This window comes from Patella vulgata, chromosome 5, assembly GCF_932274485.2.
Source record: "Patella vulgata chromosome 5, xgPatVulg1.2, whole genome shotgun sequence".
NCBI lineage: Eukaryota > Metazoa > Mollusca > Gastropoda > Patellidae > Patella > Patella vulgata.
Genome location: NC_065883.2, coordinates 34,340,446 through 34,365,505, shown reverse-complemented (window position 1 = coordinate 34,365,505; position 25,060 = coordinate 34,340,446). Strand labels below are relative to the sequence as shown.

Below are 25,060 nucleotides of genomic sequence, written 5' to 3'. Positions count from 1 at the left end.
AGACCAATATTTTCCAGAGAATTAGACAAAGAATTAAGTTTTCACATCAAATTTAATTTATATGCAACAAGTGAAAATCATTGTAATCATATACAGTTTTTATTATAGACATACCAAATTATAAACAATTATGAAATCAACGATGCGTAGAAACAATCTGCTTAAAATACAGATCTATATTTCGTTTCGTTTTTTTTTATACTTTCGATGGCCTACACTACATGAAGATCTGACCAGTTGCACTGGGAGGCCATGTCAGGGGTCATACTAGCGGCTTTTGACCCTATGATGTCAGACATTGATTAATCAATCAGTGTTGACGTTTCTAGGGGTTTACCCTCAGTTCCGTGCAGAGCATGCCAAGAACTTGCCGTAACAGACCTTTTCATTGACTAATTCCTCACATCAACTAGAACGCCTGTTATATAAATATAACAAATCTTCCAAATCCTAGGGTTGTGAAGACAAGTAAAATAAAATTTTGAACTATAAAAAATGAAACAAAATAAAATCTGTGTTTTAATCAGATTGGCGTAGAAATGAAGTATTTCATAATTTGGAGTACTGGTATAACTTACTTGAGGTTCTCGGAAACAGTTTTCCCTTTATTGTAATGACCACCAACTGGATTAGCAGCTGCTATTATAGATGTACGAGCTGGAAGACTATATAATGTAGACTCATAATAGATTAAACTTTGTACATATTGATTCTTTGATAAATTAAACAAATAAACATTCTCAAGCATCTTTTGTGCATAAAAAATCTATTCCATGACAAAGTTTCATATTAACATTATATTTGTGATATACATTTAGACATATTTATCATCAAGCTGTGGGCATGGACATTCTTTTTTTAATTCATATTTTATGAACTGTACTAATACTATATTAGTGGATTATGATGATGATCTTTATAACTGTATTTATCTGGAGGGGGCCTTGAAAAGTTACTTTATATTTATATTTTCCAGATAGTGTTTAACAAATAACTACCTGCAAACAATACCAGCTTTGGCAATACTAATACTTTGTTGTTCCTAAAAATATAAAATATTACAAAACAGACTGCATTTCACACCATATATTTGAATTTAAATGAAATTTTCAGACTTAATATGCTAAAAAAAAAAAAAGGATTTAAAATTTTTAAACTCTGTTTTTAGTGCTGTGGTATTCATATCAGTTTTTGGTTGCTGGTGTGAAAGAATTGGTTAAACACTTTCTAAATATAATTTTTACACACAGATCTTTACTGCTGTTGATCCATTATTGTTCTCTAATTTAAGATATATACTCTTGAAAAAAGTAGGGGATATTGAAATGCAAATACCTATGCAGGTTGTGATATGATAGTTATGGACACTTGACATGCTTTGAGAGTATGTTTACAGATGAAGAACTTATCGCTCCACCAGAACCACTGAGCTGCACATGCGAATAGTTTTGTATTGTTTCTGAATATCCCCTACTTTTTTGGAAGAGTATATATGTTAAAATTATTTTTCGAATGTGTTTAATCATTTCTTTCACATGTGTAAAATTATATAGTATAAATGTGACATACCATAGCTTCTAGTAAAGCTTGATGTTGAGAGGACATTTTATCAAACTCATCAATACAACAAGAACCTTGATCAGCTAATACTAGCGCACCTGCTTCTAAAGCATAATCACCAGATCCACCATCTTTACTTAAAGTAACCTAAAATACAAGTACTATTTTATTATTATTTCTGGAATACAAGTCTTAACTATCACTCTATCATTAGTGACTGATTGGTGCACATGCACTATATACTTACCACAACTTCTCCATTTAAATTGAACTCTAATTGACAAATCATTTGTTGGTGTTTTTTACATTTGCATCTAAATTCAAATATTTGATGTCATTTTCCTCCAGGTTATCTTTTAACCAGGAGCTTTTGCATCCAAAATTACACCGATCACACCATTAGTGAGAAGTAGTAGCATGATGGATATTGTACTTGGCTAGGGGGCAGTCGGATGCTTTAATCATTACTTGGTATATAGGTAACAAATTAAGATTATTTATTGCTTTTATATTAAAAATATTAAATAAATTCCAATATCTGTTTCTGCTTCAAATTAAAAGAAAAATAATGTAACAAAATTATAGGAAAACTGATAAATGTAAATAACATACTTACTGTTAATCCTGATGTAGTTGTTGTATTACCACAAACATATACACTTCTAGGTGCTACATTAGATACAGCTTGTAACATCTAAAACAATAAACGCTTTCATAATAACAACCAAGTAGTCAAACTATACACAAAATACAATACAGACTAGATCTCTTATTAGAACTGAATATGGCTTTCACAACAAATCACCTACACTTGAGCTTGCTCAATTTTTTTATGTTACCTTTTGAGGAATCAACAATAACCTGCACTATCATCATCAAGCTATTCAATGACATATTATTTTCACTATTTCATTAAACATGCATTATGCAAGAGCAAAATCTGCTTATTACAAGTCTTTCTTTAGGCCTGAAATGTTATCTAAATTATCAATTAGACATTAATTAACTTATCCAGACCATAATAAACTCTCGATGTCAAGGCTAGCCTTCGATGTAGGCTGGATTAGATTCCTATATGCCGCTAACGGCCAAAGATAATTAAATCAGAAAAAGTGGATAATCGAGACTATGCTGTTTATATTAATGATTATAGTAATGATAATCGAGACTAGGCAAAAATTTCACTCGCTTCTTTCTCGGCTCATAGTGGATCAATTTGACTGAAATTTTCAGCAAATTACCTTTGCACTATCTAGTTTTTAACTATTATAGCGAGAACTGCCATCTCTTTATCTTATCTCCCATAATGTATCTTTAAGTAAAATTTTGATATTGTAAAAAATTAAAGATTTTAGAAACTTTAGAATATTTTTTAAAGTTTTGATATTCAACAATTTTGAAGTGCTATCTGATAAACAATGTCTTCAACTACCAGATGAAAATTCGTAAATGTTAAAGATTTACTAAGAAATCATCTTCTATAAAAATAGTGTAGTGCTAGATGTCTACTGTACTACAATTTGTCTTTAATGAATAAAAATATTTCTAGGTTAAAAAAAGATACATTGTCCCAAAAGTATTTATCAGGTGGAGGATATGTCCAATAAAAGTATGGCAAATTTGGTATATATGGAAAATATAGATGCCCAATCTTACTAGAAAAATACGGGATTACCCGAAAAACACCCATGGGGCAAGCACTGGGCAAAAATGTCAAGGTATCACTAACTGGCAACCCGATTGTTGTCTGCCAGCTTTTTGTCTGCTGGCTTGACTAAGGAGCGGTTGTGATTTCTTGAGCAAATGGTTAGGCAGTTTTGGGAACATTGAGGGGTGTCAACATACAAAAAACTCTGCAATGCAATGTTGTAAAAAGAAGTTGATAAAAAATAATTAAGAATTTACTTAGGCCCCAAAATGGACCCTCCCTCAATGAAATGAAATAAAATGGGGTTTAACGTCCTACTGTTCTGCTCCTATACTGGGCTAATGAAGACAGGCATACGCCATACAGTGTGCTATGAGGGAAATTTTGCCCAGGCAGTGGCACTATCGCCTACTCTTATATCGAATGCCAGGGGATCTTTTACGTGCATTCCAATATATACACAGGACCTCGGTTTTTCGTCTCATCCGAAAGGACTAGAAAGCTGTCCTTGTCAGGCCCTCCGTCCTGCATCACTGACAAGGGGAAACAACGCCGGAAAATCTGGATGAACTTTCTCGGCCAATGCAGGGATCGAAAACCCGACCTCCAGGCTAGCGAGCCAGCGTCTTACCCACTTAGCCACGTGATCCCCTCTCAATGAAGTTAGGTGACAAGCATGGCTTCTAACAATAGTTTATTTATAGCTTTATAGATTAATTAGTTTGAATATGTTTTTAGAACAAATATATCATCAAATCACACTGTTTGCACGCAGGGAAAGTATCTTTAACTAATTTTTATAATTTTAACAAACACACTTTCAGATCAATTACACCAGACAATTTTATTTATATTGAAATATAAGTGTAAACTGTACCTGACTTTTACCTAGACCAGGATCTCCTACAATCAGAATATGAGGATCACCACGTACAGGTATTCTATTCTGAAAGTACATGTAGATTTAATACCATAGTATGACTCAACAAGCCAACAGTGAGGCTGATATCCCAAAATAAATAGATGACACATATTGATTTATTGCACATTTATCTTTTTCAAAAGTATTTGAGCATCAAATGTTCACAATCAAACTCAGTCAAATTTTTGAAGTACCTGGTTGTACCAAAGCATCGACCAATCATTTCAGTCAAGACATTCACCTAATGAACATCTACATCAAATTTAAACATCTACCTCAATTAAAAGCAGAGTTGATATGTTCCAAAGTCTTGACCAATCAGATTGCTTATCACTACTTAGACTAAGCAGAATATGCTCATTATCGAACTTAGTCATGGTATTGATGTAATGAAACTATACACCAAGTTTTATCAGTCTTACTTAATTAGAACTAAAATTTGACCATTCTACCTCAATTAGAAGGAGAGTTATTGTGTTCCAAAGTCTCGACCAATCAAATTGCTTATTACTCTGCTTACCCTACGAAGAAAATGCTCATTATCGAACTTAGTCAAGGTATTGATGTAATAAAACTATTTATACACTGAACCCTTTGTTCTGACCCGTGTGTTACTGATCAACCTGTAATGTGTTGTTTTACTTTTAGCACGTGCACAGCTAGAAAACTCATCTAATAGTATAAGGAACAAATAAACAAAACCTAGTAAACTGGGATAAATTTCTGTTTGGCCATTTTTTAGATAATTATAATCTTGTAAAATACCATCCCCACATCATCGCATATGCATTTTTTTTTTTTCGCACAAGGTTAGTTTGTTCTGTGGCTGACGAATTGTAAATGTAAAATGTATTCCAGTTAATGCAGAATACCCCCTTCACATCAAATAAATATATGGGGTTTAACATCCACAAACTAGGTCATTTCGGGACTAACATATGGTTCAATTCTATTTCAATAATTTGCTTGAGCGTAGGGGTCTTTAGCAGCGGGAGGACCCGGAGAAAACCCATGAGGTTGGACAGGCGACCCTACTCCTTGTCACATACAACTGGGGAATCGAAACCACGTCAGTTGACACAAAGACAGACCTTATGATACAACGCGAACGCTCTAACCATTTGACCATTGAACCACCCTTGTCGGTAAGGAAAATATTTACAACACACTAAAATATAATTACGAACAACAACCCATAAGTAATTGTCATACTTGTCTGGCTTCTAGTTCTGCCCTATACTAATGTTGAGTACTCAAAACATTAAATATCAAGGGTCATAAATCTGGAAGTCATTATCGAAAATCATTGAAAATAAATAGGATTCTCTGTCTCATGAACATAATTGTTTAGCCTCCAGAGCGTGGCAACCCGACGGGCACGACAATATATGACATGTTGGCGTATAAAAAAAGTGTTGAAAACCTGAAACCAGCAAATAAGCTTAAAATACATTTATCCATATAGCAATCCCAATTTCTTAAAATTGTATTTGTATGTATCGTAAATAAACAGGTATACACATATTCAGGTTATTGACACACTCACCAATCTGCTGATTAAACAACAAAATATGACGTGCAAAAATATGTATTGATACCAATTGGTAAAACGATTTCGTGTAATAAGGGCCAGTAATAAACTTGCGTCTCTTGTATCTGTCCATTTTCATTCACTCATTCAACTTCTTACATAAATAAAGAATCCAGTGTGTAAGTCAGTTATCGACCTTGAGAGAGAGAGAGAGAGAGAAATGGGGTTTAACGTTCACTCGACACAAACTAGGTCATTTCGGGACTAACATATGGTTTAATTTTATTTACATAATTCGCTTGCGCGTAGGGGTCTTTAGCAGTGGGAGGAAACTGGAGGACCCGGAGAAAAACCCACGAGGTTGGACAGGCGACCCTTCTCCTTGCCACGTACAACCGGGGATTCGAAACCACGCCAGTCGACTCAATGACAGACTTTATGATACAGCGCGCACACGCTAACCATTCAGCCATCCAAACCCCCCTATCGACCTTGAACACCTGTCTCAGTCGATAACCCTTACATACCAAGTTTCATCACTCTCACTTAATTAGCACTAAAGTTATTGTGTCCCAAAGCATCAACCAATTAAATTGCTTATCTCTGCTTACCCTGAGCAGAAAATGCTCATCTTCGAACTGCATTAAGGCATTGACCTAATAAACACCTATACCAAGTTTGAACATTGTAGTTCAATTAGAAGGAGAGTTATTGTGTCAAAAAAAGTGTGACAGACAGACGGACAGCAGACCCATTTCAAAAGGCGGGGGACAATTAATTATTATAATTCTAAGGCCATAAAATGCACATTGGGCAAATTTTCCCAGAAGTGACATTTCTTGGAAATAAAATGAAACGAAATGGGATTAAACGTCTGACTTTCCTTCAACAAGAGGGGCCAGAGAAGACAGGCATACGCCATGCAGTGTGCTATGACAGAAATTTTGTCTGGACAGTTCCTCCTACTCTCCTTCAAATTCAAACTTTTAAGGTTCTTTTACGTGCACATTGAACGTGTACACAGGATTAGACTCTCTTTGGTGGAAGTCCTGGTAAATGAGCCAGCTCCTTACTCGCTGAGCCACAGTATCTTAAGTTTCCTATATAAAACGACATATCTTACATTGTCACACCCTGAGTGTCCTATGTATTAGTTTAAGCTCTGAATCCACTAAGTTCATTTAGTTACAAAATATTCTATATTCAACTTACTTTATCATTGGTATACTTGTTGGTACCACCAAATAATGTTAATACTAATCCAGCTTTCACCATCTAAATTAAAACAATAACAATAATGTGTTTATAATATCCCACCACTTAGAGCTATGCTCAATGCGTGATACAATTCCAATCCCAGTCTCAAACCTGATTACCTCGCTCTACGCCACAACCAAAGAGCACAACAATTTATTTGTGTACCATGACTATATACACCATCCTATCAGTATCCATATAAAACTGGGTAGACTCCAATATTGGGATCTGATTTAAGTGCACAAGAACTTGATACTCAATTTGAGTCTCAAACCTATACTCTAAATCACTGCGCCAAATTCATAATATATATATATACATATATACAACATGTATCACAAAAAATATACACATAAACATAAGGTTGGTATATTTCATTAGGGATCATTACATTTTATTTTAATAATAAAACAGAATTTGATATCAATAAACCCTTACCTCATGACCATAAATGGATGGACAGATTGAGCTGAAGCATATAAAATAAAACAGACCTTAATAAATCTTTATTTACATAGGGTCAGGGTTACTGGACACCCAACTAGAATGTCTAGTCAAGAGGAAAACCCTTTCAGATTTTCCAACTTTGGCACTCATTTGTCAGGTGTGGTGGTGTTGACCTATAAAGTGTGTCCAGTCATGCAGATTGCAGAAGGGACTAAAAACCAGAGTCCATCCATCAGCATACACAGAGACCGTGAGTGACGTCTGGAGTGCATGCCAAAAGACCCCTGAAAGTTTGAAATCGCAGAAGAGTAGTTCAAATCGCCACTATCCAGGTAAACTTCTCTACATAACCATAGAAATAAAGATAAGTGGCCAGGCAACGAAACATACGCCCACAGCAGCTAAATCGTCCGGGCGGTCAACAAGTGTTGTCGCATATTTTTACTTTTTTCGGTAATGAAACATTTATAATACACTAAAATCTGATTAAGAGTAACAACTCATGAAGTAATTATCAGTTCTGCCCCATGCAAACATTTAGTATATAAAACTTTTAATATCATGGATTTAGCTGTTCAAATCATAAAAAATTTTCAAAGTGATCAAGGGCCATACGTCTGTCAGTAATTATCTGCAACTGCTGAAAATCAATAGGCTTCTTTGTCTCATGACCTTAAACACTGTATAAATTTAAAGTCAATTGGATATCAACTTTAGCCTCTAGAGCGTTCACAAGATTTTTTGAAGTGATCAAGGGCCATAGCTCGGTAACTCTGGCAGTAATTATCGGAAATAACTGAAAATCAATAGGCATCTTCGTCTCATGACCTTTAACACTGTGTAAAAATTTAAAGTCAATCGGATATTATCTTTAGCCTCTAGAGCATCCACAAGATATTTTGAAGTGATCAAGGGCCATAACTCTGTCAGTAATTATCGGTATGCGCTGAAAATCAATAGGCTTCTTCGTCTCATGACCTTAAACACTGTGTATAAATTCAAAGTCAATCAGACATTAACTTTAGTCGGAGTGACGGACTACAAGGAGTGGCCTATTTGTAAATCAGTTTGGGTCAGATTTGAACGAAATCCAAACTCAACCTTCATTGATTTTTTTTTTAAAATTTAGCGGGTCCACAGGCTAAAAATGTGATTTTTCTAACAATCAGGGGCCATAATCCAGGAAGTTATTTTCGGATATACCCAATTATTGAAAGGAACCAAGTCCTTTGTGGTATAAACATGTATTTCAATTTTCATCAAAATCGGCCGCAGGCCGGACAGACGAGGCCGACTACAATATACGACCACATTTCAATGTGGGCGTATAAAAATTAGCCATACGTTTATCTTAAAATAACTGTATTATATTGACAGAACATTAAATCCGATTCCATTATTGTTTACATATGTATACAATCATACTCCTCGGAAGGTTTTTGGTCGATTAGACCTAATCCAACTCAAGCACTGCCGTATTCGCCACAAATTTCTGTCCTAAATTATGATTGGTTCAACAGTCTGATCAACAACCAATACATTACTACACGTAACGAATTCAATCAGGATTAACCAGCTCTAAATATGTTTCTGTTAAGTGTCTGGTCACTGGTGACAATCGTGGCTACATTACGTCATAACGTGCGAAATGTATTATGCTCAATTAACTAGTGTGATAAACAAGGCTATCCAAAATAGCTACAATGTCATCATTGGGTAATCGCCGCGCACATGGAATCTTATTATCATTTCTTGGACTACACAGCAGATCAAAGAGAAGGACTGTCATGTTGCGTATTGTGTTTTAAACTGAATTGCAATACAAGATTTTGATAAAATAAATAATTCATGGATTTTCTTCACAAAAATAGATAAATATTATTGAGTTATAAACAGACACGTTTATAGAATTTATATCAGAGATTTTAGTCAAAGAATTTTCGTACCAATAGCGAGTTTCAGCCACGGCCAAATTTATCGATGTTTGCTCCCGATGCATCCAAGGAAAGCGTAAAAATTTCTTGAAATCAGCTCCGACAAACACTAGGATTTTTTTTTTTAAAGAGGTCACTCCCGTTAAGTGGCAGTCATGAAAATTCCTTTTATATTACTGTACTCAGGAGAGGTTTGAACGGACGATGACACACTCCGACAAAAACTCAAGTTTTCAGTGTAAGAATAGCAATGGCTAGAGAGGGATTTCTCGGCCATTGTGTCAGGAATACGGTATACAATTAACATAGCCAAACATTATATAACAGTTTCTGAACTCGCTTTTGGTGGTGGTGGGGGGAAGGTTAGCTTTTGGTGGTGGTGGGGGGAAGGTTAGAATTAAATTGTATCATTTATTGTATTGTAATTACCCTATTAATAATCTGAATAACTTTTCTTCACTTTGTATTTCTTCTATAGCATATAGTTCTTTCATACTAAAATCCATAGCAAGTCCAGTAGTACTTTCTCCTGCTGCTTTATTATTACCCTTCAGATTACTTACACTATTAACATGTAGATATAATAAAAACATACATTTGTCTTTAGTACGGCTTCGATCTATAATAACATAAAACAAAATCATTGAAAACATGTATTAATGGCAAATAAAGAGATATCCTGGTTCATATATATAACTCTACCACATCAATTTATATAGAAGGATTATCTTAATAGCTTTCTTGTTTGGCCTAAAGGTGGATAAATTTATCATTTTTACAGCTAAAAAAAGCTGTGCCATCTGTATTTTATTAACATTTCATCAATATACAAATGAAAAATACAGATTGTTTATATAGAAGATGATATATATTGTATATAATTAAACTTACTTTCTTCAACACTATTAACCTTGACTATACCAGTAACAGTTACAATATCACCAGGTACACAACTATCAACTATAAGAATAACATCAGTTGTATAATCAAATTAATTATTAAAACAACAGTATACATTGTATTATGAACTCTGTGAATTCATTTTAAAAACCTATCATAATCCAGTACTAAATCATTCGGAAATTGCTTCTTGCTTTTTAAGGTGCTGTCCGCTACACAGTGCTGATACACTGATAGTTAGTTTAAATGCCTTGTTATAAAACTATTATCCCAATTAGTAGTGTTGTGTACCATACTTGATCTTTCTAGTGCTCCTCAAACTACCAAATGTCTGTAAGCAAAGTTTTACTTTTTATTCAACTCATCCCAATTGTCAATTTGTATACGAGATATAAGTATTGACTTCATGTAAATCTAATCCCTTTAATAAAATAAGCTAAAGTAATCAGTGAAGAAGGATAGCAAAAATACAGGGGCCTGCATACAGTGCAAATGAAAAATATCCTTTTAATGATATATGTTGCCACTTTGTATTCATATTTTTATCAGTGTTTGACACAAACGCCAGTCCGTAGGCTGACTGATTTATCGAGGAGGAATCCTGCTTGACTATTTCACTCGGGTCCCCCGGGTCTTGCCTTGTTGTCTTGCATAGTTAGTGTCAACATACGACAATTCTGGAAATAGTAGAACTGTCATAGAAACGCAACCTGTGCTTGGAAAATGTTTGTTTTGGACACTGATTTCAATTGGTAACATACTTACCTAAATCATAAGTTAAATCGCAATCTATAGTGCGTGGTATTCTTCCTGATTCCTTTTGATCATCACACATTATTTCTTGTATTCTGAAAACAGAAGGACAAATATTTTAGGGGTGTAGAATAAAATTTCTGAAGACCAGAAAAGTACATTAGATATAATATTGTCCCTATTACAAGCAGTTTGAGATGGATGGATAATAAAGCGCATTACAAATATACATTATTACTATTATAAAAAGAGCATCGCTAACGCTGCAATGTAAGTTCACATTCCTGCTTTGATTGATATGGTACTTTTTATAATGAAGAGAATGAAATATGAAATGGCTGCAATGACTGTAATATGACAAGAGGGCTAGGCGTTGGGTTTGTTTTGCCAAATGTACAGACTAAATATTAACAAAAAAGTGGGCATGCACCAAGATAAATAGTTGCTGTCTTTACGGTATAAGGAATAAATGTGCAAAGTGCAAAGTTCCAAGATAATCCATTCAGAATTGCAGTCTGTAGACAATAAACACAAAAATTGGGCATGGCTCTGCCCCTGGGGGTTGGATATGGAACAATATAAATAGGTACCACTATGTTATTGAAATGATTGATATGCTGAATTTGAACAAAATCTGTTAAACATACATTATGCAAGAGCTAAATCTGATTATTGCAAGTCTTTATTTAGGCTTCAGATGTCATAGAAATTATAAATTAGATCTTTATTTACACAACAAGCCCAAAATCAACTCTGTAGACCCACGGATGGCTTGGATTCAGCTGGGATTTAAACAGGATTTCATTGATTGATTAAATTATCAAATGGCGTCGTAAGCGGAGATTAGTTGTTACGTTGACGTCATACTCCCAGAAATTTTAGAGCGAGGCTAAATGATAGAGTGTACGAAGCGAGGCCGCTGTTGAGCGAGGCCGCATGTCAATCAATTTGATTGAAAGTTCGATATATACGGCCTTGATATTATGTTTAGTTGTGGTTAAAATGAGAGTTTAGATGTCGGTATTAGCGCTCTTATGTCACTTGCGCTTACAGAAAAATTATGGAAATTGATAAACATCGCAGCTAACATCATCCCAATTGAATTGCAGCCCCTTTGGATCACTGTTTCTTATTTGTCTGCTTCAGGAGTTACGTAGGCCTACCCCAGTTACTACAGTACAAGAGTACACGCAGGCTAACAAGAAGTCGGCTATAATTATGCCTCATTGATTTGGTCCATTCCTTTCAAACTTTCGCTTCTTATCTATATATTAAAAGCCTTACTTTTAATTTGTAGTAAAAATAAATGTGATATGAATTGAATTGCAACCCCGTCTCAAACCGGATAGGCTAACGGTACCACGGCCATTGAAAACGTTACTTGATAATCGAGATTATGTAGGTGGAGTTAACGCCTGTCAATCAAACGATCGGCCATTCTCGGAGACGGTGAAGAGAAAGTTGACTCCTATTTCTAGTCAAAAATTACAATGGTGATAACTTTGTTCAGAATAAAGTAATTTGACTTAAATTTTCAATATATTCTTCTTTCATCATCTATTTTTGAACTGTTATAGCAAGAATGGCCAACTCTCTATTAAAATCTCCCATAATGTATCTTTAATTATTGCAACCTGTAGAGTATTTACAGATAAAAGTTAACAAAAAAGTGGATGGGGTACAACACCCCTGGGGGTCGGGACATGCACCAAAATAAATAGTTTCTATCCTTACAGTATAAGAAATAAATATGCCAAATTCCAAGATGTTCCATTTAGAATTCCAGCCTGTATACGATAAACACAAAAATTGGTCGTGCAAGAGATGGATAGAGAACAAGCTAAAAACAAACAGGATCTTTTGTACAATCAGGGGCAATAATCCAGAAAGTTATGGTCTGAAATGCGCAAATATCAAAAGGGACCTAGATCTTTGGGATATAAAGATATGTTGTAAGTTTCATCAAAATTGGATAAAAATTGTGACCTCTACAGGGTCCACAACCTTCGTATTGCATACTCTTACACAATTCGCGTACAAAGAGCGGACATTTTGTCGGGCAGTTTCATTTTGATTTTCCCAATATTTGAATTCAACATTCATTTTGGTGGAATGGTGATATATTTAAACGGTTTTTAAAATCCGAAGTGATATATTCGAACGTTTTTTTAAATCGGATAATAATTGTGACCTCTAGAAGGATCACAAGCTAAAAAAGCGATTTTTCGTACAATCAGGGGCCATAATTCAGGAAGTTATGATCTGATACGCACGAATATCGAAAGGAACCAATATCTTTGGGTTATAAACATGTATTTCAAGTTTCATCAAAAGCGGATCAAAATTATTTGCACACGAGGGGCGGCCATTTTGTCTGGCAGTTTTAGTCCGATTTTCACGAAAATTCAAACTCAGCCTAAATTACGGTGTAACAGAGACATATTTGAATGTTTCTATAAATCAGATAATAATTGTGACCTCTAGAGGGACCTGAAGCTAAAAATGCGATTTTTCATACAATCAGGGGCCACAATTCAGGAAGTTACGATCCGATATGCGCGAATATCGAAAGGAATAAAGATCTTTGAGTTATACTTACATTTCAAGTTTCATCAATATCAGAAGAAAATTGTGACCTCTAGAGTGTCCACAACATTCATATACCATATTTTTACGCTATTTGAGTACGAGGGGCGGCCATTTTGTCTGTCAGTTTTGGTCCGATTTTTATGAAAATTCGAACTCAACCATCCTTAGGGTGTAACGGTGGTATTTTTAAACGTTTTTTTTAAAATCGGATAAAAATTGTGACCTCTATAGGGTCCACAATCTAAAAACGTGATTTTTCGTACAATCAGGGGCCATAATCCATGAAGTTTCGATCCGATACATGTCAATATCGGAAGCAGTCGAGATCTTTTGGGGATAAACCTATATTTCAAGTTTCGTCAAAATCGGATAAGAATTGTGAATTGTGGACGGACGGACGGATGGACAGGGGCGACGGCATAATAATACGTCCACATGAAAATGTGGGCGTATAAAAATTGTGACCTCTATAGGGTCCACAAGCTAAAAACGTGATTTTCCGTACAATCAGGGCCCATAATCCATGAAGTTACGGTCCGATACATGCCAATATCGAAAGGAACCGAGATCTTCAGGAGATAAACCTATATATCAAGTTTCGTTGAAATCGGATAAGAATTGTGACCTGTATAGTGTCCACAAACAATTGTGGACGGACGGACAGGGGCTACGACAATATACAGTACGCTTCAGGCGGAAGTATGAAAATAGTCCTTGTGGGCGTTTTTTCCGCTCAAAAATCGCGGTGTTTTACCCATATACACTCCGCGGAATTAGAGACGGTCTGGGCGGAAAAAAGCCCGCGAAAATATAAAATTCGCGGTGGATTATCGCCCGCGAAAATATTAAATTCGCGGCGGATTATAGTCGGTGGAAATATCAAATTCGCGGCGGATTATAGTCCATAGTGATTTGAAATAGTCAGAGTAATTTAGTCCATATTGCCACAACGTTATTAGAAAGAAACAAATATTTAATGGAACGATATCACGAGTATATTAGTCGTTTTAGTTCACCGGTAATTCATATATATTCATAATACTCTTTTCAAATTCCGTTTTGATTATTAACTAAAGTGTACCAATGTATTATTGTATTCATATCCTAAAATGTCCGTTATGTTCTATTCATTTATAATGTACATCTACATCGGTATTTAATTCGTGAATCACACCATAAAGCACAGACACATAGCAATTTTCCATGTCATTAGTTGATCCGACAAGCAGACAATGAAACCATGTTTCGTGAATTCTGATAACAATGTCTGAAAATGGACGACAATAAACATATATAGAAGGCAGCGATTTGCACGTGGGTGTTTTAAAATATGCTGTTTTTTTATATACTGATTGATTATCCGTTTTAATTATGAACAACAATTTAACGATATTCGTAGAAATAAACGAATTAGCATAAATTGCTAGGAAGGAATATTTTCTCCTTTAACGGTAATTCAATTAAAATGACGATTCGGCTCCCAACGCTCAATATATACATGTACCCAAAATTAAAAGTCATATTGGATAGAAGCTGGAAGATTGTTTACTTATTTCAGTTTCGTATTTGACTTTACAGATTCCCCATTCCCCACACTGCAAAACAGATCAACACGTCAAATCGTTTCAGTTACAGGTATAAGGCTTAAAAATATCATGTCTTAAATAGCCCCTTCAAATATTTCTTTTTATACTTTAACTTATAAATGCAACACACAAACTGCTTACCGTATTTATACAGTTGACGATAAATATCCTAAATAATAATCCGGTTCGGTTTCTTTCCAATAATTATCAATGAACATATCGAAGAACCTTTAATAAAACACCTAACAACCAGATCTTATGACTGGGATCTTGTCCGGACAGAACTTAGATTAATAGTAACTGATCAAAGAGTGAACATCAAACAGAACAAAGGAAATTGCCTCACAAAAAAGCATGCGTTAGTTATAAGGGATGATTTGTGTGCCAAATTAAAAATATTATCACCGACAGGGGTTCACTAGTCCGCCGCTATAAGAAATACTATAATGTGGGTATCAATAAACCTAACTCAACCCTAATGATAGATATCGGTGGACTAATGAACCCTAACCCAACCCTAACCCTAAATAAAGATATCGGAACCCTAACCTAACCCTAATTCATCGTAGCCTGTTAGTAATTTAGCCGTGACAACCGCACCTATTTAGTGTGAAAATCCAGTTTGTTGGCGCCCCAATTGTAATTATTCTTTATTAATGAAGTCAACTATTTTGGGTAATGATTACTTACTGACAATTCAGAATGAAAGTATTGTCTACAAGACTACGACATGGTAACAATTTGTTGTTAAAGGGGCTTCTATTATAGTCAATTATCAATTCCCTTTGATGACACGTGCGAATTCACATAATTTGGAAACTTGATTGACAGTATGCATTGACTCAGACTCTTTGGTGCCGAAATGAATAGGTCATCATGGTATTATGTACATGTTTGCGTCAAGGTTGACGTTGACTTCTGGCGAGGTGTGCATTTAATTCATTTGTGATTTAAATCCGAAGATATAATACTTCAGGTGTGATTTACCGATTTACAATGCATTGTGAAACTTATTTGTCAGAATGGGAATGGATATTTTAATGGACAAAACCTTTCGCCCACGGTAAGACCAACATCTATGTGTATAAATTTTGAATGTCTTAAAAATGTCGAACATATTGATGAAGTAATGAATCGTACAGCCATAACTCTGTTTATTATATTATATAAAAGCCTGCCAATTTTTGATATTTGTTATATTTTCAATGTAAGACAGCAAAATCTGCGTGTCTAACCGTGTTAAATTAACAATCTTTTTTTGCATGCCGTATTAGCTGATATTCGACTACGATATGATGACTGCGGTGCAATTGCACTATAAATAAACCTAGCTATTTTAAAACATTTACATGTACGGATGTGCTGACTGTACATGCATGGAAAGTCCGACTTAAAGGGGCACGGTGCGATATAAGGGATGGTTTTTGTGCCAAATTAAAAAAAATATCACCACCGGTTCAACGAATGATTTTAACAGAATATGTCACCTGCGAATATGATAAATAAGTATTCTTTTCACACGGCGCATACGCTAACCTTTAAGTCTGTACAGATTCAAAAATTGAATTATCTTTTATATCCACATTTTTAAATCCCGAGTTTTATCGTAAATAAAATTAATAGAAAGTATTGTTTACAAGAATACGACATGGTAACAATTTGTTGTTAAAGGGGCTTCTATTTTAGTCAATTATCAATTCCTTTTGATGACACGTGTGAATTCACGTAATTAATTAGGAATCTTGACTGACAGTATGCATTGACCCAGACTCTTTGGTGCCGAAATCAAGGTATTATCCGACTGATACATGTGTTCAGCAAGGGTGACGGTGACTTCTGGCTATGTGTGCTTGAAAACAGGAGATGAAGGCATATATTACTTGTTCGGGTGTGATTTATCAATTTAAAATGCATTGTGTGACATATTTGTCCGAATGGAAATGGCTATTTCGATGGACAAAACTTTCGCTAACGGTAAGACCAGCATCTACGTGTGTAAACTTTGAAATTTTCGTAATTTGAATGAGTTTGAAATAGAAGATCGATGCAAGTCTTAAAAATGTCGAACATATTGATGAAGTAATGTACGGTACAGCCATAATTCTGTTAATTTTATTATTTAAAAGCCTGTTTGATTTTTGTTATCTTTCAATATAAGCCAGTAAAATCTGCGTGTCTAACCGTGTTAAATTAACAATCTTTTTTTTGGCATGCCGATATTCGACTACGATATCACTGCCGTTGAATCGCACGATAAATAAACCCATTTGAAACCAGCTATGGATGTGCCGACTGTACATGCGTGGAAAGTCCGACTTTTTAAAATTTCGCGGTGGGCGGCGGTTTAAAATAATCGCGGAGGTCGGCGGTTTATTTAAATTCGCGGAGGAATTTTAGAGCGGAATTTTGAGCGTGGCCAGAGCGGATTGATTGACTGACGTCCGCGATTTTTCATTTCCGCCCAGGTCGGACCTCGGGGAAATTTAGAACTTCCGCTTGAAGTGTACTGTACGTCCACATGAAAATGTGGGCGTATAAAAATAGTCTGTACCTTATACTTTGCCAATCTATAGTCTCTGTATAAAGTGATGATGTCAGTGAAGTAAATATTTTTCCTCGACAAGTAGATGAGATACACTAAAATTATAAGAATAGTAAGAATATCATATTTTACTAAATCTGTGAGTAAATAATAATAAATCAATTATTGAAGGCAACAAATCCAGAGTTGTTATGTTCCAAAGTCTTGACCAATCAAATTGCTCATCGCTTCTTAGCCTAAGCAGAAAATTCGTCTGCGCCAACGGGCAACAATAGTTACCTGCTGTTGCTCCGAGTTGCTTCTCGTTGCCAAATATCAAACATGTTTGATATTCGACAACAGAAAATCGCCCGTCGCCGAGAAATTGTTCATCTGTTGCTTCAAAATTGCTCGTCTGCGGCGGTAGGCAACAACAGGCAACAAGCAACTGGTTAACTGTCCAATCAGCGAGCGCTCTACTGTCATGTGATATTTCAAGGCGCCATTTTGAATGATCACGTGATATCGGCATTCCGGATACATCCGGGGAAAAATTGCTTCTCGTTGCCAGTCAGCGCACACGGGAGACCTCGAGTTGCCAATTGCTCGGAGTTGCCAGTAGTTGCCTATTGCAGCAACAAGCGACGAAAAGTTGACCGTCTGCGCCAAGCTTAACTCTCAATTAATTAGAACTAAAGTTATGTCCCAAAGCATCAACCAATCCAATTGCTTAGCTCTGCTTACCCTTAGCAGAAAATTCTCATCTTTGAACTCCATCAAGGCTTTCAGCTAACATGCACCTACGCCAAGTGTGAACATTGTAGCTCAATTAGCATGAAAGTTTTTGTGTTCCAAAGTATCGACCAATCAGCAAATGCTGATCCTCGAACTCCATCTAGACACTGACCTAATAAACACCTACACCAAGTTTGAACATTCTAGCTCAATTAGCAGGAGAGTTATTGTGTTCCAAAGTCTCGGCCAATCAAATTGCTCATCGTTCTAGCAGAAAATGCTCATTATCGAACTTAGTCAAGGTATTGACGTAATGAAATTATACACCGAGTTTCATCACTCTCACTTAATTAGAACTAATGTTATCATGTCCCAAAGCATCAACCAATCAAATTACCCTAAGCAGAAAATGCTCATCTTCGAACTCCATCAAGGCATTGACCTAATAAACACCTACACCAAGTTTGAACATTCTAGCTAAATTAGAAAGCCATTTTAATAGAAATCTTACTTACTCTAGTTGGTACAATATACTTTCCATCAGGTAAAGATAGGCACTGAAATTTAAAATAGTAAATCATTTTTTACCATTACGGTTATTTTTACCAATCAGTTTTTAAATCATTATCTTATATCTACAATTTCTTCATAAAATATTTCATACATTGATTTATTCACATCTGAAAAGCACCACATTTAGAACCAACGGCTGCCAGGCAGGATACGCCCACATTTTCAAGAGATGGATAGAGAACAAGCTAAAAAGAAAGTGATTTTTCCTACAATCAAGGGCCATAATTGAGGAAATTACAATTCGATATGCGCAAATATCGAAAGAAACCGAGATCTTTGGGTTATAAACATACATTTCAAGTTTCAAGAAAATTGAATAAAAATTGTGACCTATTTAGGGTCCACAAACTTGATATACCATATTTTTACGCTATTTGAGAATGAACGGCTGCCATTTTGTCTGTCAATTTTGGGCCGATTTTCACGAAATTCGAACTCAGTCGTCCTTAGGGTGTAACGGTGATATAATAATACGTTTTTTTGAATCGGATAAAAATTATGACCTCTATAGGGTCCACAAGCTAACCAGCGGCTGCCAGGCATTAACACCCACATTTTCAAGAGATGGATAGAGAACAAGCTAAAAAGAAAGTGATTTTTCGTACAATCAGGGGTCATAATTCAGGAAGTTACGGTCCGATATGCGCGAATTTTGACAAGAACAGAGATCTTTGGGTTATAAACTTACATTTCAAGTTTCAACAAAATCGGATAAAAATTGTGACCTCTATAGGGTCCACAACCTTGATATACCATATTTTTGCGCTATTTGAGAACGAACGGCGGCCATTTTGTCTGTCAATTTTGGGCCGATTTAGGGTGTAACGGTGATATAATAATATGTTTTTTTAAATCGGATAAAAATTATGACTTCTATAGGGTCCAAAAGCTAAAAATGCGATTTTTCGTACAATCAGGGGCCATAATTCAGGAAGTTACAGTCCGATATGCGCGAATATCGAAAGGAACCAAGATTTTTGGGTTATAAACTTACATTTCAAGTTTCAACAATATCGAAAGGAACCGAGATCTTTGGATTATCAACTTACATTTCAAGTTTCAACATAAGCGGATAAAAATTGTAACATCTATAGTGTCCACAAGCTAAAAACATGATTTTTCGTACAAACAGGGGCCATAATCCATGAAGTTTCAATCCGATACATGCCAATATCGAAAGGAACGGATAATAATTGTGACCAGTAGAGTGTCCACATGAAAATCTGGTTGTATAAAAATTTGTTTTAAAGCTACAAACAATTAACAAGAGCTCCAAATTCCTGCTCGCGTCAACTTTAAGGCCCTGTGCCTCACATACTAGCATCTGCGAAATCATGCAGCCAACTATTTATCTGAACTACCAACACTATATCAGCCAAATTGATCTTTGAAATTTTATAATCAGAACACTCTTGTCGTTCCACAGTCGATATTGAAACAGTTTAAGTGCAGTTGCCCCTAAATTTTGGAATGATTTATCTCTGAAATATCCGAAACTGTGAAACGTTGACTAGACAGCCGAAGACCCACTTACTTTGGGAATGCTATAAGAATTAGACTCTCTGTTCACTGTGTATATAACTATTTCCTCATTGCGCGTTGAGCATGCTTTTGGATAGATTTGGCACGTGATCAAATTACTATTTATTTAAAACAGATCAAAAATTTATGTCACAGATGCTGAAAAAGTATAAGAGTATTCTAGCTGACCTGTACTGTACTACAAGAAACACACTCAAATCCCATGGTGGTACATAGTGGTTTAATATTACTCACTCGTACAACTGTTCCTTTTATTGATATAAATTTACCTAAAACAAAAACACCCACAAACTAGATGCCTGTAACATAAAAATTCATTGGTCAGATTTCTTTTTTCGAAAATATAAAACACTTAAATTTTTATACATTTTTTTTTTTGTTTTCACAGATTATCTGCTAGTTCAAACAATGGTGTGATAATATTCTGATGTGTTATTAATTTTATTGCCTTGAACCCATCTTATATCTTCTTACCATAACAATTAGCTTTGACTAATCTTAAAGGTGTTGCAGATCCAATATTATTTATTCTAGCATGTATAATAGGAACACTGTAGTCTAACTTTTGAGATGGAGTAAGATCAACACTCTCTTCATTTTCTTTCTTACGAAAGTTACACACTACCTATGAAAAAAACAAACAATAACATTATGTAGGATTTCAGAGATTAATGGGATTGAAAGTCAGGGTATACATAGTCATTAAACAGTGAAGGAAGACAAATTTGATCAAGTAAATCTGAACAGGTTCTAAGTATGACAAGAATACTGTATTAAAACAGGGTGTACAAAACTTTGGATTAAAAATTCTCATTTATCACATCACTTCTCACACAGCATACCACTTCTCATTTAGCATATCACTTCTCACACGGCATACTACTTTTCATTTTGCACACCATTTTTAACCCGGTATACCACTTCTCTGGTCTAGAAATTTGTCATATTTTGCGAGAATCTAAGAGGATTATCAAATGGAATCTGCGCGAATCCTCCAAATATTAATTAATAATACTGTCTAAAAAAACAAAATTGTGTTTATTGTGTTAAGCAAAATACAACAACAATGATACAAATAAAACAATCAGATGGAGTTTTTAGTAAACACTTAAATAGTGTCAAAAGTAATATCCAGAAAATGCCGTAGCCAAAATAAGCTGAAATAGCACCATGGCATTTCTTCATAGCACAATTTGTAGTCTATTGTCCATCTCATAACTAGTCACGTAACTTGCAAAAGATTTTAATCATTCGTCAATGTTAGACAAACGGCACAATGATCACGTGACAACCATAACTGAAATTGCTATAAAATAAAATTCTGTACGACTATGATATAGCCTTCTATAATATCTTTAAAATTAAGCCTTTGTCAGCATGTATATAAAATAAAAAAAATCATAACGGTAAACACTATTTAGAAATGGTTTATTGACCTAATTCCAACTGATATGTCACGTGTCATTGGAATTTGGCATTGGAGATTCTGTCAGGGAAAATATCCACGGTTTCTCTCAGTATATTCGGTGTTCTATCAGGGAATTATATTCAATGAAGATTTAAATTTACCTAACAACTGGTCAGTGAATCCATCAATGTATGATCCAGTTATTATTTTAAATTCTACTGGTATCTGGAATTCACACGGACAGAGCATGGAAGACGTGTAATTCACAAACCATGCCGAGATCGCATTAATTCGCCACGTGGCGTATTTTATTGAACCTATTATGAATTATCAGCAAGCTAGTTTTTTTACTGGATTATCAAAATCACTGTTAAATGTGCTAATTATTCGGATTATGAACCACATATGGCTGATTCTCACCAAGGTAAGATAAGGTAAGATAAGATTTTATTGTATCGAAACATCCATTGAGGACAGCATACAATATAAACATATGTACATGTCATAAATAACAATATGTGATATTTGGCAAATAGGCAACAACCCCCCCCCACCCAAAAAAAAAACAAGGCAGGTGCATTTTTAAGAATGAAACAAAAGTAAGATGATGAAATATTGATGAAAAGTTGGTTGTTTGGAGATTTGATTAGACGATCACAATTGGCTAGATTAAACATCAATCGGCTAAGAACACTGACATTCAAATAGTCGGACTCGACAATTCTCCGAGATTTTACGCAAATCCTTGTAGATTCGCAGCGTAAGCTCTTGCGAGAATCCTTGCGCGAATTAGATTCGGAGATTCGCGGGTATTTGTAGACCTGCTTCTCATTTTGGGAATTCAAATAGCTAACAAATAAATTGTTGTACCGCTGTAATCAATCCGCTAATCTCTGTTAAAAAATTACCTGATGTATGGCTAGTCCTAAACATGAAACGATTTTTTCTGGACTGTTCCTCAATTCATTTGAGAGGCCGGGATAAGAACCAGTTATTACTGAAAATAGGGGAATTAAAGAGCAAAATATGAGAAAACATATAAACTGAACTCACAATGTTTTTCAAGAAAAATGAGGGTAATCCTCACTCTTTCTAAGTAGGGAGGTTTTGTAATATTTAAATAACATGTAAGTTGTGCAATGCAGCATGTCACTACATAATTTTTTTGAGTGTGTAATTACATCCCAAGTTACACAATCCTCTTTATTATTGTAGATCTGTATGCAACTGATACCTTTTCATGTACTTTATGTATGCAATGTACTTAATGTTCATCAACTGAGTCAGCAATTCATGACGAAAAAGGCAAGTTATGTCCCCTCACTATGACTCAAGTCCTAATAACTTTAAGTTGAGTCTCAAGTCAGGTCTTTGTTGATGTGACTTAAGTCTGAGTCACAGGACTCGAGTTCCCACCTCTGCTCATTGCATGTATATGTACATATTTTTAAAAAAACATGTCAGTAATAGCTTAATTGTCCTACTTGGATCAGATGAAAAATCTTTGAAATCCACTGTTATGAATCCTGTTACTTCAATATCATCCTAGAATAAAATGTTTTAAAAATATATAACAAGAAAAAGACACAATACTATGGATACAATTACAGTAAACTTTGCATAAGTCAGATCTAAATGGAGTGACCCATTTTATCAGAGTTACACCAAGATCCAAGTTAGCCGAATACCTAGATCAGCTCTGAACGTAGGTCTCATTATCGTACTGTACGTTCAAGAACCGTCCTACTGAATTGAATCCTTGTCGAAATACAATCGGTTCCCAGTCAATTTTACTGGGAAATTTTTTACTGCTTTACGGTCGTGTGTCAGTCTTTATGAACGCCTGAACAATGTAAAGGAACATTTAAGTGAGAAAATAAGGCCTTGCTTACCTCGCTAGAGTCAGTATGTGCAACACAACATGCTGTTAAAAACATGTCCCCTTCTGCTAAAAGGCTAGATGCGGGGTGGCGTACAGATTTACGTGGCTCGGCCATATAAGACGAAAAGAAATTTAGGTAAGCTGGGGTGGGGAAAAATTAGAATCGTTGAAAGGGGAAAAACTTCAGTCAATTATTGCTTTGCCTAACCCAATTACAATCAAATTTTTTCAAAAATTCCAATTTCGTTTCGTCTTATATGGTTGAGTTGCGCAAATTTGTGCGCTGCCCTGTATTTGGATTTCAATGGAGTCAGCCAGGCCGTTTAGCGGAGGGGGATGTATTTTTACAGCATGTTGTGAACATACTGCCGATCCGACTTAGGCGAAGGAAAAAAGCCGGAATTAGATCAAATTGACCGAACATTTTGATACGAATTGAGCGAAGATCCGACTTAGGCGCAGAAATTTAATAAGAAAATCGTGCAGGATCAAACGATTTTATCTGAGTTCAGAAACGATCTTACTTCTACAAATCCGACTTATGCGAGGTTTACTGTATTTGATGTATTGAAAGCATTATTTTTTACAGTGATACTATATTAAAGGAGCTAAGTCGCTAATATTTGGGACCTAGAAATTGAAACAAATGGATTGCATCGCATATGAATGTTTATAAATTGATTTACATTCAATTGTTTCTGTTTTTACTGTAATTTCTAATCAGTTAGGTTCGGCGAAATATGCCATTATTCTCAATCAAATTTCAATCTCTAGTGTCTGGATTTTCCAGTCTACGCCGATAGTATTTATTGGGCATGCTCTCCAGATAAGAATATAGCGTCACCGTTTGACATGACTTGTGAAATATGCCTAGCCTTGTTTTTCGAGTCCCTTATTACAAATAGCGCATTATGGTACACGATTTGTGTACCAATTGTAAAATGTTTATTTTATCTAAAATATTGGATATCAGAGGGACATCTTTTCCCGGTAAGATCACAACATCAATATTGATTTAAAGCGACAAATAAATCGTGTTTTCAATGTCGAAGATTTTGGATGATATTGAGTTAGAGACTTAGCTACTTTAATATTTTTTTTACAGTGATACTATATTAAGATATTTTTACAGTAATAAACCTTAAATTGTTTTTATTTGATCACACTTTTTTTCAACTGTGCATTTATATAGATTCCACAAACACCAAGTATAAGATTTAATTCACACCTATGGCACTCTACTATTCTCATTTTTACTTTGTCAGGCAGGAT

The 25,060-nt window shown here is 35.2% G+C and overlaps 1 protein-coding gene across 4 annotated transcripts in view; it reads right to left on the bottom strand.

The window, feature by feature from the left end:
* LOC126821254 (DNA helicase MCM8) overlaps nucleotides 1-25,060 on the bottom strand; it is a 39,107-nt gene that overhangs the window by 12,196 nt on the left and 1,851 nt on the right. For all 4 annotated transcript variants that reach the window (XM_050549646.2, XM_056100752.1, XM_050549645.2 and 1 more), the window contains 16 exons: nucleotides 23,391-23,451; nucleotides 22,815-22,903; nucleotides 20,973-21,123; nucleotides 20,667-20,767; nucleotides 18,899-18,940; nucleotides 17,679-17,764; nucleotides 10,965-11,047; nucleotides 10,191-10,259; nucleotides 9,729-9,918; nucleotides 7,357-7,387; nucleotides 6,874-6,936; nucleotides 4,086-4,154; nucleotides 2,177-2,254; nucleotides 1,570-1,707; nucleotides 999-1,042; nucleotides 579-665 (listed from right to left, as the gene is read on the bottom strand). In XM_050549646.2, coding sequence (XP_050405603.1) covers nucleotides 579-665; nucleotides 999-1,042; nucleotides 1,570-1,707; nucleotides 2,177-2,254; nucleotides 4,086-4,154; nucleotides 6,874-6,936; nucleotides 7,357-7,387; nucleotides 9,729-9,918; nucleotides 10,191-10,259; nucleotides 10,965-11,047; nucleotides 17,679-17,764; nucleotides 18,899-18,940; nucleotides 20,667-20,767; nucleotides 20,973-21,123; nucleotides 22,815-22,903; nucleotides 23,391-23,451 — 1,382 coding nt within the window. The remainder of the gene's footprint in view (nucleotides 1-578; nucleotides 666-998; nucleotides 1,043-1,569; nucleotides 1,708-2,176; nucleotides 2,255-4,085; nucleotides 4,155-6,873; nucleotides 6,937-7,356; nucleotides 7,388-9,728; nucleotides 9,919-10,190; nucleotides 10,260-10,964; nucleotides 11,048-17,678; nucleotides 17,765-18,898; nucleotides 18,941-20,666; nucleotides 20,768-20,972; nucleotides 21,124-22,814; nucleotides 22,904-23,390; nucleotides 23,452-25,060) is intronic.